Source organism: Musca domestica, unplaced genomic scaffold, assembly GCF_030504385.1.
Source record: "Musca domestica strain aabys unplaced genomic scaffold, Musca_domestica.polishedcontigs.V.1.1 20, whole genome shotgun sequence".
In the NCBI taxonomy this organism is placed as follows: domain Eukaryota; kingdom Metazoa; phylum Arthropoda; class Insecta; order Diptera; family Muscidae; genus Musca; species Musca domestica.
Genome location: NW_026712250.1, coordinates 11,298,499 through 11,317,804, shown reverse-complemented (window position 1 = coordinate 11,317,804; position 19,306 = coordinate 11,298,499). Strand labels below are relative to the sequence as shown.

At 33.7% G+C, this 19,306-nt stretch overlaps 1 protein-coding gene across 5 annotated transcripts in view; it reads right to left on the bottom strand.

The window, feature by feature from the left end:
* Window positions 1-1,144: 1,144 nt before the first annotated feature.
* The window catches only part of LOC101896435 (serine/threonine-protein phosphatase beta isoform), a 128,606-nt gene continuing 110,444 nt past the window's right edge, over window positions 1,145-19,306 (bottom strand). For all 5 annotated transcript variants that reach the window (XM_059122437.1, XM_059122438.1, XM_059122439.1 and 2 more), the window contains 4 exons: window positions 10,481-10,828; window positions 10,070-10,413; window positions 9,872-10,006; window positions 1,145-7,939 (listed from right to left, as the gene is read on the bottom strand). In XM_059122437.1, the coding sequence (XP_058978420.1) occupies window positions 7,826-7,939; window positions 9,872-10,006; window positions 10,070-10,413; window positions 10,481-10,828 (941 nt within the window). In that variant the 3' untranslated portion in view covers window positions 1,145-7,825. The remainder of the gene's footprint in view (window positions 7,940-9,871; window positions 10,007-10,069; window positions 10,414-10,480; window positions 10,829-19,306) is intronic.

Genomic DNA, 19,306 nt, shown 5'->3' with positions numbered 1-19,306 from the left:
TGTAATGCAATTTTCAGTTGGCCCCCAATGGGAACCGGAATTTTGTGTATAACCTATTAAATCCTCATGCATGTCCATATATTGTAGTCAAAGGATTAAAAATAGGAAGTTAAAATTTTGTCAGATCAGTCTTTTGTCTGCAGGCAGGTCAAGTTCGAAGATGGGCTATATCGGTCCTCGATATCGTATAGCCCGCCATATAAAGGTACCACTCCGATATTCGGTATTTTGATGATCGTAGCCAAATTTTTCAATGAAATTGTCTGAATCTCTTCACAAGGTGTTCTTCATGAGTAGAAGAAAGAGAAAGAGAATAGACTATATAGGTCCCAGATGTCATATAGCCCCCATATAACGGCACCACCCCATATTCGGTGTCTTACGATTTTAGTGACATTTTTCAATGGAATTGCCTGAAAATCCACACAAGCAGTTCCTTGTAAGTAATTTATCTCCTGGTAGAGAATTATCTATATCGTTCCACGATATCGTATAGCCCCCATATAAGGGCACCTCCCAATATTCGGTATTTTCTACGATTTTAGGGACATTAGTCACCGCAGTTGCCTCAGTCCTTCTACAGAGTTTTCGCGATACCTATCTCAGGTCGTTCCAGAAAATGTTTTTAAATAAATACGGAAACGCTGTCAAATATTGGAGTTTGTTTTCTTTTCCAAATTCCAATCCATTAAAAAATATACAGCGGATCTCAAATACTGGATATGGAGAAAAATTGTCAAGACCCGATTGCTGCCTCAGTCCTCCTACAGACTACTTTTCGCTACGTCTTCCTCAGGTCGTTCTAGGAGATGTTTGTTGTCTTTTTCCAATTCCAATTCAATGAACCGCCCAATAATTGCAAAACTATCTGAATTTCTAGGAATTGTCTCGAAGAACCAACCTCGACCAAAGAGGCTATATAATTAATTTTTTTAGGAACCTCGAGCCCACATGGGGGTCTCAGGAAACCCAACATTGTAAGGGTAAGAAAAATGTTACAATTTTTTCTCTAAAAATAACATCCACCTTTGGATTGGCTCTTCTCGAAGATTTTAACTTCAAGTGGCGCCCAAATGAAAAATCAAAAAAAAAAAGTTTTTTTTTTTAATAAAACCCTAAAACAACAGATAAAAATAAAACAAAATTATAGAAATAATTAAAGTGAAACACATTTATTGAATTAAATGCTCAAGCATATATGTTTAATGTTGATTGTGGTGTTGGTGGTTGTTTTAAAATTGACAAGAAAAAAAATTCACAATAAATTAACAAAAAATAATAATGATAGAAGAATGAAACAGAAAATTATATTATTTCATATATAGGATTAAACAAAGTTACTTATTTTGCTTCCATACTTAGATTTTTTTTAAATAAATATATATTCATATATTGTTTTTAAAATACAGAAATAAAAAGAAAAACTAAAAATAGTATTTAAAAAAAAAATAAATAATACTAAATTGAAAACAAAAATGAAAAATGGTAGTGGTGTTGAAGATTATTAGAAAGACACAAATAAAGACAAATACAGGTTTATTTTAAGAAAATAAAAAATAAATAATAATTATTATTTTTTAATTAATTTTTTTAAATTTTTTTAATAGTTTAGAGAACTAGAGAAAATTCAAATTTCTTCGTTCCTTATAAAGTAATTCTAAATAATTTCTTATAAATTATTTAAAAAGTTTGGGGGATTCATTATTTTCAACTTGCTTGCTTTCTTTTATTAGTCATCCTCTTCCTCCTCCTATACTGTCGATTCTCCTTTATTATTTGTTTTTTTTTTTTCCATATTTTATGATTAAAACTCTTACAGGTTATGTTATTCGGTATTATTATCATTAATTGTTTTGAATTGCCTTGCTGATTTTTTAACTTATTTAGTTGCTTATACCGGGATTCCCAAATGAAAGGGAGACAAAAAATATTTGATTAAAATTACAAAAAAAAAAAAACAAAAAATTTGAAATTAAAAAAAAATTAGAAATTCTTGGGTTCTTGATTTTTGAAAAAGAAAAATTGGAATCAGATAAAGATTTAATTGTAAACTTTTTAATGTTAGCAGAATTTTTTTGTAAATTGGCGCCCAAGTAGGGTCATAAGTTATTTCAAATCCAGTGTTTAGGTCATGTTCCTGTAGTTTGTTTTTGGGTTCTTGATTTTTGAAAAAGAAAAATGTAAATCGTATAAAGATTTCATTAAAAACTTTTTTAAGTTAGCAGAATTTTCATGTCAAGTAGCGCCCAAGCAGGGATAAAAAAAAATATTTTAAATCCAGTGTTTTGACCATGTCCCTGTTGTCTGTTTTTGGGTTTTTGATTTTTGAAAAAAAAAAAAAAAATGAAATGGTATAAAGATTTCATTGAAAACGTTTTAATGTTAGCAGAATTTTCTGGTCAAGTGGCGCCCAAGCAGGGACATAAATTATTACAAATCTAGTGTTTTGGTCTTTTTCCTGTTGTTTTGATGCCAAAACTCAAACCGAACTAAAAAAAACCCTCGAAAAAAAATTCTTAGGATTTTTGGTGAAAAGTGGCGCCCAATAAGGGGCATACGTTGACATAAAATCCAATATTCAGTGACATTAATTATTTAAAATCCAGGATTTTTTTGTGGAAAGTGGCGCCCAATAACGGGCATACGTTAAATTAAAAGCCAATATTCAGTGACATAAATTATTTCAAATCCAGTGTTTTTGTCATTTTCCTGTTGTTTTGCCGACAAAACTCATACCAAAATGAAAAAATTCGTACGAAAAAAATTCTTAGTATTTTTGGTGGAAAGTGGCGTCCAATAAGTGGCACCCGTTAACTTAAAAGCCAATATTCAGTGACATAAGTAATTTTAAATTTTTTGTTTTGGCCTTGTTCCTGTTGCTTCGACGCCAAAACTCATACCGAACTAAAAAAATCCATCGAAAAAAATTCTAAGGATTTTTGGTGGAAAGTGGCGCCCAATAAGGGGCATACGTTAACTTAAAAGCCAATATTCAGTGACATAAATTATTTTAAATGCTATGTTTTGGTCATGGTCCAGTTGTTTTGACTCTAAAACTCATTCCGAACTAAAAAGAAATCCCTCGAAAAAAATATTCTTAGGATTTTTGGTGGAAAGTGGCGCCCAATAAGGGGCATACGTTAACTTAAAAGCCAATATTCAGTAGCATAAATTATTTCAAATCTAGTGTGTTGGTCATGTTCCTGTTGTTTTGACGCCAAAACTCATACCGAACTAAACAAAAATCCTTCGAAAAAAATCCTTAGGATTTTTGGTGGAAAGTGGCGTCCAATAGGAGGCATACCTTAATTTGAAAAAAAAAAAAAACATATTAAGTGTCACAGATTACTTTAAATCCTGTGTTTTGGTCATGTTCCTGTTCTTTTGACTCCAAAACTCGTTCTGAACTCCAGAAAAAAAATCTAAAAAAAATCCCACGAAAAAAATTCTAAGGATTTTTGGTGGAAAGTGGCGTCCAATAAGGGCAATAAGATATTAAAATCCAATATATTGTCTAATAGAATTTTTTTTTATGTCTCAAATTTTAAAAGGAAATTCCAGGGTTTCTCGATTTTTTTTTTATTTTTTTTTTTTTTTTTTTTTTTTTTTTATTTTTGACAATTATTGAAAAAAGGCACAAGTGGCGCCCAATCAGAAGTACAATATTAAAGTTTATGTTTTGAAGATTCCACGTATAAAACTGACTGGGATGTTCGAGTGTTAAAAACACTGGCATATTCTAGTGTTTTTGTATTCTTTTCTCATACAATGTTCAGATCCCGATGACTTTATTAGTTGGCACCCAAACTGATGTGGAACTCTCAATACCCCAAAATAAAATAATAAAATTCTTGAAACTTCGTAGGTTTATTGAGGTAAGTGGCGCCTAACCTGGGGCAGGGAAATTTTCAAATATTCGGCTACAATTAAATTTCGTGTATGTACAAGTATTTAATATTTAAAAAAATATTTTTTTTTAATTTTTGAAATAATGTAAGTTGCCGCCCAAAGTGGACCCCAAATCTCAACTTTCTTTTTTTTCCCATGGACTAGTATTGAACAGAAGGACCTAGAAAAAATGAAAAAATGACTGGGTACCAAACCCTTAACTTATAGTGACGCCCAATATCGGGATCTAAATGAAACGTGACTTTTAAATTATTATCGTTTTCTGCTTTTCAACAAAGATCATTCTTCGAATGTAAATTTGTTGGGGTCTAAGGACAAAACCTTAATTGGCGCCCAATCTCGGGATCTAATTCCAGCGGCTTTAATTTCAAAATTAATTGAGGCATTATTTTGTCTCGTCATTCAGGTTTACAATCTATCATTGTGAACGTCTTTCTAATTAGATATTCTTCCCTTAATGTTTATTTCATATTAGGCAAATTGGCGCCCAATATAGGCCTGGCGGATTTTTTTTTTAATATCTGCATTGAATTTCTCAAAATTTGTTAATTATTTCGGTATTTAATTCCAGCGGTTTGAATATAAAAAGAATTCAGATATTATTTAACCTCGTGATTCTGGTTTAGAATCCAGCATAGTCAATGCCTTTCAATATAAATTTATTTCACTTAATGTTCCTTTCATATTAAGTCAAATTGGCGCCCAATCTGGGGCTGACGGGTTTTTAGTTGCTCCTCGCATTGAATTTCTCAAAATTTTTGTAATAATTGCATTTTTGGTCATAGAGAGTTTTAATGTTGATAAATATGAAAACTAATTCATTACTTCTCTAAGCAATTTGGCGCCCAATGTAGAATGGCGGTATTTTTTATTACTATTTTCAATGGATTTCTCAGAACTTCGTAAGTTATTTCATTTTTGTTCTTAGAATTGTTGGGGCTTTATTGTTGACAAATATGAAAATTAAGTCATTGCATATTTAAATAAGTTGGCGCCCAATTTGGGACTGACAGGAATTTTGTTACTATTTCCATTGAATTGCTAAAAATTTGAAAATTATTTTAGTTTTGTTCACAGATTGCTTAACAATTGACAAATATGGAAACTAAATTCTTATTTCTTTAAACAATGGCGCCCAAATTGAACTGCCGGTATTTTTTGTTACTATTTTCATTGGATTTCTCAGAACTTCGTGAGTTCTTTCATTTTTGTACTTAAAATTTTTGGGGCTTTAATGTTGACAACAATGAAAATTAAGTCATTGCATTTTTAAATAAGTTGGCGCCCAATCTGGTACCTGAAGGGATTTTTGGTTTGCATTAAATTTCTCAAAATTCGATCATTATTTTATTTTTGTTCACAGAATTTTAATTGCTCAACAATGGACTAATATGAAAACTAAGTCATTACTTCTTTATGTCATTTGGCGCCCAACCTGGCACTCACGGGATTTTTGTCATTACTTTCATTGGGTATTTCAAGCATCGTATTTTTTAATTTTTGTCATAGAATTTTAAAAGTTGAAAAGCATGGAAGTTAGATTATTGATTCTTCAAATAATTTGGCGTCCAATGTGGGGCTGACGGGATTTTTGCGACTATCTTCATTGTTTTTTTTTTAGAGTTTGATAATTATTTTATTTTTGTTCACATAATTTTTAATATCTTAACAATTGACAAATATAGAAAGTAAGTCCTTATTTCTGAAGCAATTTGGCGTCCAATCTGGGGCTGACGGGATTTTTAAGACTACCTTCATTTTTTTTCTTCAGGATTTGATAATTATTTCATTTTTGTTCAGAGAATTTTAATAGTTTAACTATTGACAAATATGAAAAGTAAGTCCTTATTTCTTTAAGACATTTGGCGCCCAATCTAGGTCTGACAGGATTTTGTTATTATTTTTTTTTTTCATTACATTTTATAAATTATGGCAATGACTTAATTTTTGGTCATAGAATTTTTACAGCTTTTATATTGAAGAATATGAAAACTAAGTCATTAATTCTTTCAGCAATTCGGCGCCCAATGTGTGACTAAATCATTATTTCATTTAACATTTTGGTGCCCAATCTAGGCCTCTCACGATTTTTGTTACCATTTTCAAAGGAATTTTCAAGCTTTGGTAATTACTTTATTTTTAATCATAGAATTCTTAGAGCTTTAATTTACAAGAATTTGGAAAATAAATCATTATTCAGTTATACAATTGGCGCCCAAGGTAGGACTGATTTCTGTGGTTTCCTATGGGAATCCTAATTACATTTATTTCGGGCAATGTATGGGCTAATACATTTTCATTAATCAAATTCCCAACCGCTCATAAGACCTAAAATACAGGACATTTACAATTTCTTTATTCAAATGGCGCCCAATCAAGGATTCCACATTGTGTATCAACTTAAATTTTCAATATTGTACAACAAAAAAGCGGCACCTAATTTAGGCCTGACGGAATTTGTTATTAATGCTAATTACATTTTCTAAATTTTGGTAATTAATTCATTTTTGATTATAGAATTGTTAGAGCTTTCATTTAAAAGAATATGGAAAATAAATCATTATTCAGTTATACATTTCGGCGCCCAATGTTGGACTCGTTTCCATGGCTTCCTATTGGAATCCTAATTACATTTATTTTTGGCAATGTATGGACTAATACATTTTTCATTTATCAAATTACCAACCCGCTCATGAGCCCTAAAATATAGGACATTTACAATTGCTTTATATTCAAATGGCGCCCAATCAAGGTTTTTACATTGTGAATCAATTTTTCCTCAAAGTTTTGAATATTTTACAATTAAAAAAATTTAGTTCAGAAATATTCTGCTAACAATTCTGGCAAGAATATGGAATTACAAAACTAAAAAATTTCTTAAAACAAAAAAAAAATTACAAAATTTTCAAAAAAAAAAAAACAAAAATTACAAAATTTTCAAAAACAATTTTTTTAAGGTTTCCACAAAGGAAACATTTACAATAAAATATATATTTTATATTTTTTCTTTAATTCTCAAATTAATTTTTTTTTATAAATGTTAAATTTAGAAAATACAAACAGATAATCAAGATTACAAAAGGAGATAATAGTTAGTCAAGGAGAATATAAATGTGGCTGGATGTGAGTGTGAGGGAAATGTTAACAAAAATGTGTCTAAATTTTAAAGAAAATTTCAACAGGGCTGTGGAGTTCAAAAATCAACAGAAGACCTTAAAGAGGGGCTCTTAAGGGAGCCATAATGCAGTTGGGGCTCTTAAGGGAACTGTAAAATGTTTAAATCCTAGAATTTATATCCGTTTTTGTTTTTCTCTCTCTCTAGCTCTAGAAGAGAAAATCTTGAAAGGCTTTTGAGTTTCAAATCAAGGTTGACCACAATTTTTGTTTTAATGATTTAATTGAAGAATTTTTTTAGACCTACAATTTGAGTCCTTACGACTCTCAAAGGTTCCAAAAACATTGCTTCTAGCCAATAACTCCACAGCCCTATTTTCAATGGCATGGAAATTTATTTAAATGGAAATTAATTTTTTTTTCCAAAATTAAAAAAAAAAAAATATTTAAATGGACATTTATTGTTAACATTTTACGGTTTCTGAGGATGCTGCTGTTGTGTGGTTGTTGTTGTTGCTGGTGTTATTTTGCTCGAAGTCATCTTAAAATAACAACATGAAGTAATAGTAGTAGCAAGTTTTGTCTCATTTCGAGGTGTTGCTGATGCTGACGCTGATGATGATAATTGTTTTGTAGTTGGATTTTTTGTTAATTTATTTGCTTTTGCTGTTGTGGTTGTTGTTGTTGTTTTTGTAGTTCTTCTTGTTTTTGTCGTATTATAATTATAATAATTATTATTATCAAATTTTATATGTATATAATAATTTAATAACTTTTAAGGAAATGGAAGCGGATGGATGTATTATTTCTTCTTATTCGTTGCTATTAGAGGCGCGTTACGTTGCGGTGTTGTTGGCCGTGATGTATTCATGCCGCTGTACATGTATTTGGCCTTCTTTTCGGAGGGCTTCAATATCTGGAAGACACAAACAAAAAGGGGAAATTAGGAAAAAATGAAAAAAAAAAAAATACTTGGGATCGAAAAAAAGAAAAATATTTAAGGTCCAGGGTTCCATGATTTTTTTTTCTATGGAAAAAAATTAAGACCCAGGGTTCCATGAATTTTTTTCTATGGAAAAAAATAGAGAACCAGGGGTCTGTGAATTTTTTTCTATGGAAAAAATTAAGACCCAGGTGTCTGTGAATTTTTTCTATGGAAAAAATTAAGACCCAGGGGTCTGTGAATTTTTTCTATGGAAAAAATTAAGACCCAGGGGTCTGTGAATTTTTTCTATGGAAAAAATTAAGACCCAGGGGTCTGTGAATTTTTTCTATGGAAAAAATTAAGACCCAGGGGTCTGTGAATTTTTTCTATGGAAAAAATTAAGACCCAGGGGTCTGTGAATTTTTTCTATGGAAAAAATTAAGACCCAGGGTTCCATGAATTTTTTTCTATGGAAAAAATAGAGACCCTGGGGTCTGTGAATTTTTTTCTATGGAAAAAAATAGAGACCCAGGGGGGTCTGTGAATTTTTTTCTATGGAAAAAAATAGAGACCCAGGGGCGTCTGTGATTTTTTTTCTATGGAAAAAAATAGAGACCCAGGGGTCTGTGAATTTTTTTCTATGGAAAAAAATTAAGACCCTGGGGTCTGTGAATTTTTTTCTATGGAAAAAAATTAAGACCCTGGGGTCTGTGAATTTTTTTCTATGGAAAAAAATTAAGACCCAGGGGGGTCTGTGAATTTTTTTCTATGGAAAAAAATTAAGACCCCGGGGGGTTTGTGAATTTTTTTCTATGGAAAAAAATTAAGACCCCGGGGGGTTTGTGAATTTTTTTCTATGGAAAAAAATAGAGACCCAGGGGGGTCTGTGAATTTTTTTCTATGGAAAAAAATAGAGACCCAGGGGGGTCTGTGAATTTTTTTCTATGGAAAAAAATAGAGACCCAGGGGGGTCTGTGAATTTTTTTCTATGGAAAAAAATAGAGACCCAGGGGGGTCTGTGAATTTTTTTCTATGGAAAAAAATAGAGACCCAGGGGGGTCTGTGAATTTTTTTCTATGGAAAAAAATAGAGACCCAGGGGGTCTGTGAATTTTTTTCTATTAAGACCCGGGGTTCCATGAATTTTTTTCTATGGAAAAAAATTAAGACCCGGGGTTCCATGAATTTTTTTCTATGGAAAAAAATTAAGACCCAGGGGGCTGTGAATTTTTTTTCTATGGGAAAAAATTAAGACCTAGGGTCTGTGAATTTTTTTTTTTTCTATGGGAAAAAATTAAGACCTAGGGTCTGTGAATTTTTTTCTATGGAAAAAAATTAAGACCTAGTTTCTGTGAATTTTTTTCTATGGCAAAAAATTAAAACCCTGGGGTCTGTGAATTTTTTTCAATGGAAAAAAATTAAGACCCAGGGGGTCTGTGATTTTTTTTCTATGGAAAAAAATTAAGACCCAGGGGGGTCTGTGAATTTTTTTCTATGGAAAAAAATTAAGACCCAAAGGGGGTCTGTGAATTTTTTTCTATGGAAAAAAATTAAAACTTCTGGGGGTCTGTGATCTTTTTTCTATGGAAAAAAATTGAGACCCCGGAGGGTCTGTGAATTTTTTTCCATGGAAAAAAATTGAGACCCCGGGGGGTCTGTGAATTTTTTTCCATGGAAAAAAATTAAGACCCCGGGGGGTCTGTGAATTTTTTTCTATAGAAAAAAATTAAGACCCCGGGGGGTCTGTGAATTTTTTTCTATAGAAAAAAATTAAGACCCCGGGGGGTCTGTGAATTTTTTTCTATAGAAAAAAATTAAGACCCCGGCAGGTCTGTGATTTTTTTTCTATGGAAAAAATTAAGACCTAGAGAGGTCTGTGAATTTTTTTCTATGGAAAAATATGACATTTTCCTGCTCCTCTCACCTGGAATGAGCACATTAATGTATCATCCACAGTCATCATGCCACCGGCATTATCAAATTCACCACAATAATTGGGAGCTGAAAATAGTGTCACCAATTGACGGCGGGCAAAGAATTCATAACCATCCTCAACGACCTGAAAGGAAAATATGAAAATTAATTAAAAATTACAGGAGTCTATCGCAGCTGTCTCACTCACCTGATGGGCACGACAAATCAGATCCATTTCATGTTTTGATAAAAATTTCGATACCACATCAGCACCGAATGTAAAACTAACACCACGATCATTTTCACCCCAGCCCTGGACATCCTTGTCCGGATCGCTCCATAACAGATCACACAATAGACCAGTATCGGGTACATCTGTGGGACGCATCAAGCGTCGAATTTGTTCCATGCCCTGGAGATCGGGACTCAGGCCGCCGTGACAGCAGAAAATCTTCTCATCAATGATGGCGGCGACGGGTAAACAATTGAAACAGTCTGTAAAGGTTTTCCACAACTTGACATTGTAGCGTCGTTTGCATTCGTCATAAAAACCTGGAAGGAGGAAAAAAATGGAGATCATTATCAACTTCCAGAATTGAAAATAGGTTTGCGGACTCACCATAAATACGATTAATACTGGCACATTCGTGATTGCCACGCAATAAAAAGAAATTCTCTGGATATTTAATTTTATAGGCCAACAGCAGGCAAATGGTCTCCAAGGATTGTTTGCCTCTGTCCACATAGTCGCCCAAGAACAAGTAATTGGCTGCCGGCGGGAATCCTCCGTATTCGAAGAGACGCAACAAATCTGTGTACTGGCCATGTATGTCGCCACAAATGATCAGTGGAGCCTCGAGCTCTAGCAATATCGGCTGTTGTAGGAATATTTCACGGGATTTTAGACATAAGCCTCGAACTTCGGATTCTGACATTTGTACAGATTTACCGGTACGACAACTGCGCACTAGAAATAGAGGAAAAAAATGGAAAAAATAAATTAGAAAATGGTTTCAAAAAGGGGGTATTATGGACCAGAAAAAGGGAAAATGATATTCTACAAAATTTTTAAAATAAAAAAATTGGGTCTGGCAAATTTTTTTCTACAGAAAAAATTGACCCTATGATCTGCCAAAATTTTTTTACGGAAAAAAATTGACCATGTACCCATGGTTCCGTCGATTTTTTTTTCTATGGAAAACAATTAAGAACCAGGGTCTGTGAATTTTTTTCTATGGAAAAAAATTAAGAACCAGGGTCTGTGAATTTTTTTCTATGGAAAAAAATTAAGAACCAGGGTCTGTGAATTTTTTTCTATGGAAAAAAATTAAGAACCAGGGTCTGTGAATTTTTTTCTATGGAAAAAAATTAAGAACCAGGGTATGTGAATTTTTTTCTATGGAAAAAAATTGACCTAAGGGTCCCGTGAATTTTTTTATATGGAAAAAAATTGGACCCAAGGGTCCAGTGAATTTTTTTCTATGGAAAAAAATTGGACCCAAGGGTCCCGTGAATTTTTTTCTATGGAAAAAAATTGGACCCAAGTGTCCTGTGAATTTTTTTCTATGGAAAAAAATTGGACCCAAGGGTCCGGTGAATTTTTTTCTATGGAAAAAAATTGGACCCAAGGGTCCCGTGAATTTTTTTCTATGGAAAAAACTTGGACCCAAGGCTCCCGTGAATTTTTTTCTATGGAAAAAACTTGGACCCAGGGGTCCGTGAATTTTTTTCTATGGAAAAAACTTGGACCCAGGGGTCCGTGAATTTTTTTCTATGGAAAAAAAATAAAGACTTAGGGTCTGTGAATTCTTTTCTATGGAAAAAAATTAAGACCCAGGGTCTGTGAATTTTTTTTCTATGGAAAAAAATTAAGACCCAGGGTCCCGTGAATTTTTTTCTATGGAAAAAAATTAAGACCCAGGGTCCCGTGAATTTTTTTCTATGGAAAAAAATTAAGACCCAGGGTCCCGTGAATTTTTTTCTATGGAAAAAAATTAAGACCCAGGGTCCCGTGAATTTTTTTCTATGGAAAAAAATTAAGACCCAGGGTCCCGTGAATTTTTTTCTATGGAAAAAAATTAAGACCCAGGGTCCCGTGAATTTTTTTCTATGGAAAAAAATTAAGACCCGGGGTCCCGTGAATTTTTTTTTATGGAAAAAAATTAAGACCCAGGGTCTGTGAATTTTTTTCTATGGAAAAAAATTAAGACCCAGGGTCTGTGAATTTTTTTCTATGGAAAAAAATTAAGACCCAGGGTCTGTGAATTTTTTTCTATGGAAAAAAATTAAGACCCAGGGTCTGTGAATTTTTTTCTATGGAAAAAAATTAAGACCCAGGGTCTGTGAATTTTTTTCTATGGAAAAAAATTAAGACCCAGGGTCCCATGAATTTTTTTCTGTGGAAAAAAATTAAGACCCAAGGGGGGTCTGTGAATTTTTTTCTGTGGAAAAAAATTAAGACCCAAGGGGGGTCTGTGAATTTTTTTCTATGGAAAAAAATCAAGACCCGTGAATTTTTTTTTCCTAAGCAAAAATTTGAAAAGAAAATGTGTTGCCTACTTTTAGGCTTTAATTCATTTAAATTGAAAATATTACAAACAAATTATGGAAAATTTCTTTAAATACTTGTCAAACCCAACAAATGACAAGTTAAGCCAATTTGTTCGGAAAGGTTACAGCCGATGGCCATGTCATTGTCGTTTTACATGGATTTGTCTGTGGGTCAGCATTTGTCTGCGCTTGCCAGCCAATTTGTTTGCTAACTTTCCACATTCATTATTCATCATAATTGTTTTGGAATTTTTCATTGGTTATTTCCGTTTTCTTGTTCCGTGTTCGATGCGCCGCCAGCAACCCCCAATGCCAAATATATTTAGCCAATAACACAAATCATCATTATCAGATTTCCCAGGTCATTATCATTTAAGACCCAGGGTCCCGTGAATTTTTTTCTATGGAAAAAAAATAAGACCCAGGGTCCCGTGAATTTTTTTCTATGGAAAAAAATTAAGACCCAGGGTCCCGTGAATTTTTTTCTATGGAAAAAAATTAAGACCCAGGGTCCCGTGAATTTTTTTCTATGGAAAAAAATTAAGACCCAGGGTCCCGTGAATTTTTTTCTATGGAAAAAAATTAAGACCTAGGGTCCCGTGAATTTTTTTCTATGGAAAAAAATTAAGACCCAGGGTCCCGTGAATTTTTTTCTATGGAAAAAAATTAAGACCCAGGGTCCCGTGAATTTTTTTCTATGGAAAAAAATTAAGACCCAGGGTCCCGTGAATTTTTTTCTATGGAAAAAAATTAAGACCCAGGGTCCCGTGAATTTTTTTGTATGGAAAAAAATTAAGACCCAGGGTCCCGTGAATTTTTTTTTATGGAAAAAAATTAAGACCCAGGGTCTGTGAATTTTTTTCTCTGGAAAAAAATTAAGACCCAGGGTCTGTGAATTTTTTTCTATGGAAAAAAATTAAGACCCAGGGTCCCATGAATTTTTTTCTGTGGAAAAAAATTAAGACCCAAGGGGGGTCTGTGAATTTTTTTCTATGGAAAAAAATCAAGACCCGTGAATTTTTTTTTCCTAAGCAAAAATTTGAAAAGAAAATGTGTTGCCTACTTTTAGGCTTTAATTCATTTAAATTGAAAATATTACAAACAAATTATGGAAAATTTCTTTAAATACTTGTCAAACCCAACAAATGACAAGTTAAGCCAATTTGTTCGGAAAGGTTACAGCCGATGGCCATGTCATTGTCGTTTTACATGGATTTGTCTGTGGGTCAGCATTTGTCTGCGCTGGCCAGCCAATTTGTTTGCTAACTTTCCACATTCATTATTCATCATAATTGTTTTGGAATTTTTCATTGGTTATTTCCGTTTTCTTGTTCCGTGTTCGATGCGCCGCCAGCAACCCCCAATGCCAAATATATTTAGCCAATAACACAAATCATCATTATCAGATTTCCTGGAAAGTCTATTAAAAGAAAATCGAATGGAAAATAATGAATTTCCATTTTTTTCGACTCATTCAGAATCCATTCAATATTCATTAGGAAAAATCCAATTCTAATTAAAAATTTTATTTTGAAAATTTATTTTGTAAACGAAGACAATAAAAAATTCTTTGCCATTTGATTTTTTTCTTTCGTCTGATCTACTAAAATTATTATTAATCATTTCACATTGCGTCGTGGTCGTCGTCTTCGTTGTGCGGTTGGCCTCATTTCAAGGTTCTGACGTCATGGCGTCGAAATAAAAATTTTGAAAAGAAAAAAAAAATGATTTTTGAGGAAAAGCCTTACACACCGCCGAAGAGCAATGCCTTTGAATATCCATGAAAATGTTTTGAAGCTTTTGGCGTTTGTCTTCTTCTATTTCTTGGTGATTTGTGTGTGGGCAATATTTCACAGACAACATGGTTTGTGTGTGTGTGTTTGTGTATTTGGATGTTGTGGACAGACATATTTTATGGCAATCAAATAGAAACACAAATCGAAAAAGAAACATGGTTCGAGCATATCACTTGAACGCTTCTTGTTCCAATTTGTTGTGGTTGTTGTACTCATGCTGGCAAAAACAAAAATTGTCAACACTTGGTATTGTGGAAAAAAAAAAAAACTATTTGTTCTGGGGGCTTGTGAAAAACAATAGAAATGCAAATAAATGGATGTCAAAGAGATATTGGCAAATTTGTATTTGTTTCACTTTGAAAGGGAAAAAATTGAATTTTCCAGGGTATCAATTTTTTCCATAGAAAAAAATTCAAAGACCCCACCCTGGGTCTTTTTTTCCATAGAAAAAAATTCACCGGACCCCAGGGTCCAATTTTTTTCCATAGAAAAAAATTCACCGGACCCCAGGGTCCAATTTTTTTCCATAGAAAAAAATTCACCGGACCCCAGGGTCCAATTTTTTTCCATAGAAAAAAATTCACCGGACCCCAGGGTCCAATTTTTTTCCATAGAAAAAAATTCACCGGACCCCAGGGTCCAATTTTTTTCCATAGAAAAAAATTCACCGGACCCCAGGGTCCAATTTTTTTCCATAGAAAAAAATTCACCGGACCCCAGGGTCCAATTTTTTTCCATAGCAAAAAATTCACAGACCCCCCCCCCCCTGGGTCTCAATTTTTTCCCATAGAAAAAAATTCACAGACCCCCCCAATGGGTCTTAATTTTTTCCACAGAAAAAAAATCGCAGATCCCATCCCCAAAAAAAATCGCAGATCCCTCGACCATAGTATGGAGGGTATATTAAGTTTGTCATTCCGTTTGTAACACCTCGAAATATACATTTTAGACCCCACAAATTATATACATATATTCTTGATCAGCATAAAATTCAATGTCGATTTAGCGATGTCCGACAGTCTGTGGAAATCACTCTAGCTTCCGAACGAAATGAAGTAAATTGATAAAATTTTACTCAAATGTGTATTAAGTCTGCAGGACTTTTCGTATTGAAAATGTGTGATGTAGGTCCACGTTTTGGTATAGCCCCCATATAGCGGTACCTCCGGATATTCGGTATTTTGGTGATTTTATCGACAGTTTTCACCGGAATTGTTTCAAATTTGGTGTTTGAAGTTCGTAATCAATACTACAGCCTAAGACAAAAAATTGTCTTTGCAGGTCCAGGTCTTCGTATAGCCCCCATATAACGGTACCTCCCGATATTCGGTATTTTTATGATTTTAGCGACATTATTCACCGGAGTTACTTCAAATTTGGTATTTGAAGTTCGTAATGGATGCTACAGCCTATGACAGAAAATTGTCTGTGCAGGTCCAGGTCTTCGTATAGCCCCCATATAAGGGTACCTCCCTTTTTTCGGTATTTGTATGATTTTAGCGACATTTTTCACTGGAATTGTTTCAAATTTGGCATTTGAAGTTTGTAATGGATGCTACAGCCTGAGACAGAAAATTGTCTGTGCGGGGTCACGTCTTCGTATAGCCCCCATATAAGAGTACCTCCCGATATTCGGTAGTTTGATGATTTTAGCGACATTATTCACCGGAAATGTTTCAAATTTGGTATTTAAAGTTCGTAATGAATACTACAGCCTAAGACAAAAAATTGTCTGTGCTGGTCCACGTCTTCGTATATCCTCCATATAACGGCACCTCCCGATATTCGGTATTTCGGTGATTTTAGCGACAGTTTTCACCGGAATTGTTTCAAATTTGTTATATGAAGTTCGTAATGGATATTACTACCTAAGACAGAAAATTGTCTCTGCAAGTCCACGTCGTCGTATAGCCTCCATATAACGGTACCTCCCGATATTCGGTATTTTGATGATTTTATCGACAGTCTTCACCGGAATTGTTTCAAATTTGGTGTTTGAAGTTCGTAATGAATACTACAGCCTAAGACAGAAAATTGTCTGTGCTGGTCCATGTCTTCGTATAGCCCCCATAAAAGGGTACCTCCCAATATTCGATATTTTTACGATTTTAGCGACATTATTCACCGGAATATTTTCAAATTTGGTATTTGAAGTTCGTAATGGATGCTACAGCCTATGACAAAAAATTGTCTGTGCAGGTAGACCCTAATATAACGGCTACATTCGGCATTTTTAAGATTCTAAGAGAATTTTTAACGGAATTTTTTTTTTTTGAAAATTGTCAAATTCATTCCAAATGGTGGAGGGTATTGAAAGTTGGGCCCGGACGAACTTACAGCTTTTCTACTTGTTTTCCATAGACAAAATTCTATTTCATAGCCTTAGCTGTAGAATAATATTTTTTTATATCCTAAAAGTATGCAACATTTTTTATTTTAATTAAGAAATGTTGCATACTTTTAGGTTATAGAAAATATTAATTTATTTCACATATTAAATATTTATAATCCTTATGTCTAATAAATTTTTTGTTTATTCTTGTGTCTAACGGCCAACCCTCCCATCCCTGAAAATATGCTGCAAAATATTAATTATAGTATTTCCAATTTATTTTTAGAGCCTCTAAATTAAATTGAACAAGTTTGTTTAAAATCCATTTAAGTTTTTTTTTTTTTTGTTGTCATTGTTGTTGTAAATCAAGAGCAATGAAAATCTCTATTTCCCAACTGAGAAAAAAAAAGCAACTGATGCGAATTACAATCAGCGTCGACGGCAGTACTTGTGAAAAATAAAACCTATTTGTGCACTCAGATTAGATTCAATTACCTCGGACACATGTTTGCATTTAACATTCATTTATTTGAATTATTTTCATTTTCATTTACAAGGCAGCAAAAAAATTGAAAAAAAAAAAAACAAAATAGGAAAAAACAACTATTGAAAATATTTCTGGTCTCATCTGGTCGGTTGGTCGGTCGGCCTCGCCCAGCATGAAAATGCATCACCACGGCAGAGCACCACTCATAGAAGATTGATAAATTGATGGTAGGAAGGAAGGTAGAGATAGATATGAATGGGTTGGGTTGAGATGGACGGATGAATTGGTTCGATATAAGGCCTGAATGGTTGCATGAAGGCACAAGGCAATGATAGATATCTATCATTGCTGTTGTTGGTCACTATTATTTTTTTGCAAATAATTTTTTTTGTTTGTCATTGTAATTTTCTAAAACCCACAAGAAGAGAATATAAAACTTAAAAATAATCCCATAAAAAAATATTTAGAAAATAGTTGGAAAACACACACACACACCAACCAATAATCTCATCAATTATGTATGTACTCAGTACTCAGAGATATTCAAGGGGAGGTCAAATTATGGAAAAAATGTCTTCACTGTCATTATCCCACCACTCGTTCACATTGTAATCCGGGCTGGGCCAAACGACACTAATGTCGTTGTCTCAGCATTGCCATCATCTTGGGCCAAGAGAAAAGAGAAATGACAAAAGACTTAAAGAAAATGCAATGAAAAGCAACTTGGAAAAAAGGTCAAACATATATAAGCCGGATGCCCCAAACCAAGCAACCAACCTCTCTCCCCTTATTGGCCCCCCCTGGCAATTGTCACGTGTTTTTTATTAGTTTGCCAGTTTGAATGGTTTATGTGGTTAGAAAATGGCAAATTTAGGCTTATATTTTAACCTCCCCCTTCCTTTCCACCCTTCCCCACTTCTGTTACCGTTGTGTGACCCAGGGCTTATAGAAATTGCATAAAAAAGGCTGTGGCAACATTGTATACGGATTTACAGTCAAATGGCGGTCCAATGTGAAATGAAAATTGAAAACAATTTAAAAGCCTATTTTAAGGGGCAAACCAACAAACAACAAAAAAAACATGATATATTTTGCCTAAAAAGGCAATCAATGAAATTTGGTATTTCCTTAAAATTTTATAGCATACATTTGGGCAGATGGAAATTTTAAAGCATATATTTAGGATAAATTATTATTTTTTTTTTAATATAACCGATAACTGGTCTATTTTTTTCTATAGAAAAAAATCTGCGACCCAAGGGTCACGGGTCGAATTTTTTTCTATAGAAAAAAATCGTCGACCCAAGGGTGTCGGGTCAAATTTTTTTCTATAGACAAAAAATCGTCGACCCAAGGGTCTCGGGTCGAATTTTTTTCTATAGAAAAAAATCGTCGACCCAGGGGTCTCTCAGGGAATTTTTTCTATAGAAAAAAATCTGCGACCCAAGGGTCTCGTATCGAATTTTTTTCTATAGAAAAAAATCTGCGACCCAAGCAAGGGTCTCGTATCGAATTTTTTTCTATAGAAAAAAATCTGCGACCCAAGCAAGGGTCTCGTATCGAATTTTTTTCTATAGAAAAAAATCTGCGACCCAAGCAAGGGTCTCGTATCGAATTTTTTTCTATAGAAAAAAAATCGTCGACCCAAGGGTCTCGGATTGAATTTTTTTCTATAGAAAAAAATCGTCGATTCAAGGGTCTCGAGGAATTTTTTTCTATAGAAAAAAAATCGTCGACCCAAGGGTCTCGGGTCGAATTTTTTTCTATAGAAAAAAAATCGTCGACCCAAGGGTCTCGGGTCGAATTTTTTTCTATAGAAAAAAATCGTCGACCCAAGGGTCTCGGGTCGAATTTTTTTCTATAGAAAAAAATCGTCGACCCAAGGGTCTCGGGTCGAATTTTTTTCTATAGAAAAAAAATCGTCGACCCAAGGGTCTCGGGTCGAATTTTTTTTTATAGAAAAAAAATCGTCGACCCAAGGGTCTCGGGTCGAATTTTTTTCTATAGAAAAAAAATCGTCGACCCAAGGGTCTCGGGTCGAATTTTTTTCTATAGAAAAAAAATCGTCGACCCAAGGGTCTCGGGTCGAATTTTTTTCTATAGAAAAAAAATCGTCGACCCAAGGGTCTCGGGTCGAATTTTTTTCTATAGAAAAAAAATCGTCGACCCAAGGGTCTCGGGTCGAATTTTTTTCTATAGAAAAAAAATCGTCGACCCAAGGGTCTCGGGTCGAATTTTTTTCTATAGAAAAAAAATCGTCGACCCAAGGGTCTCGGGTCG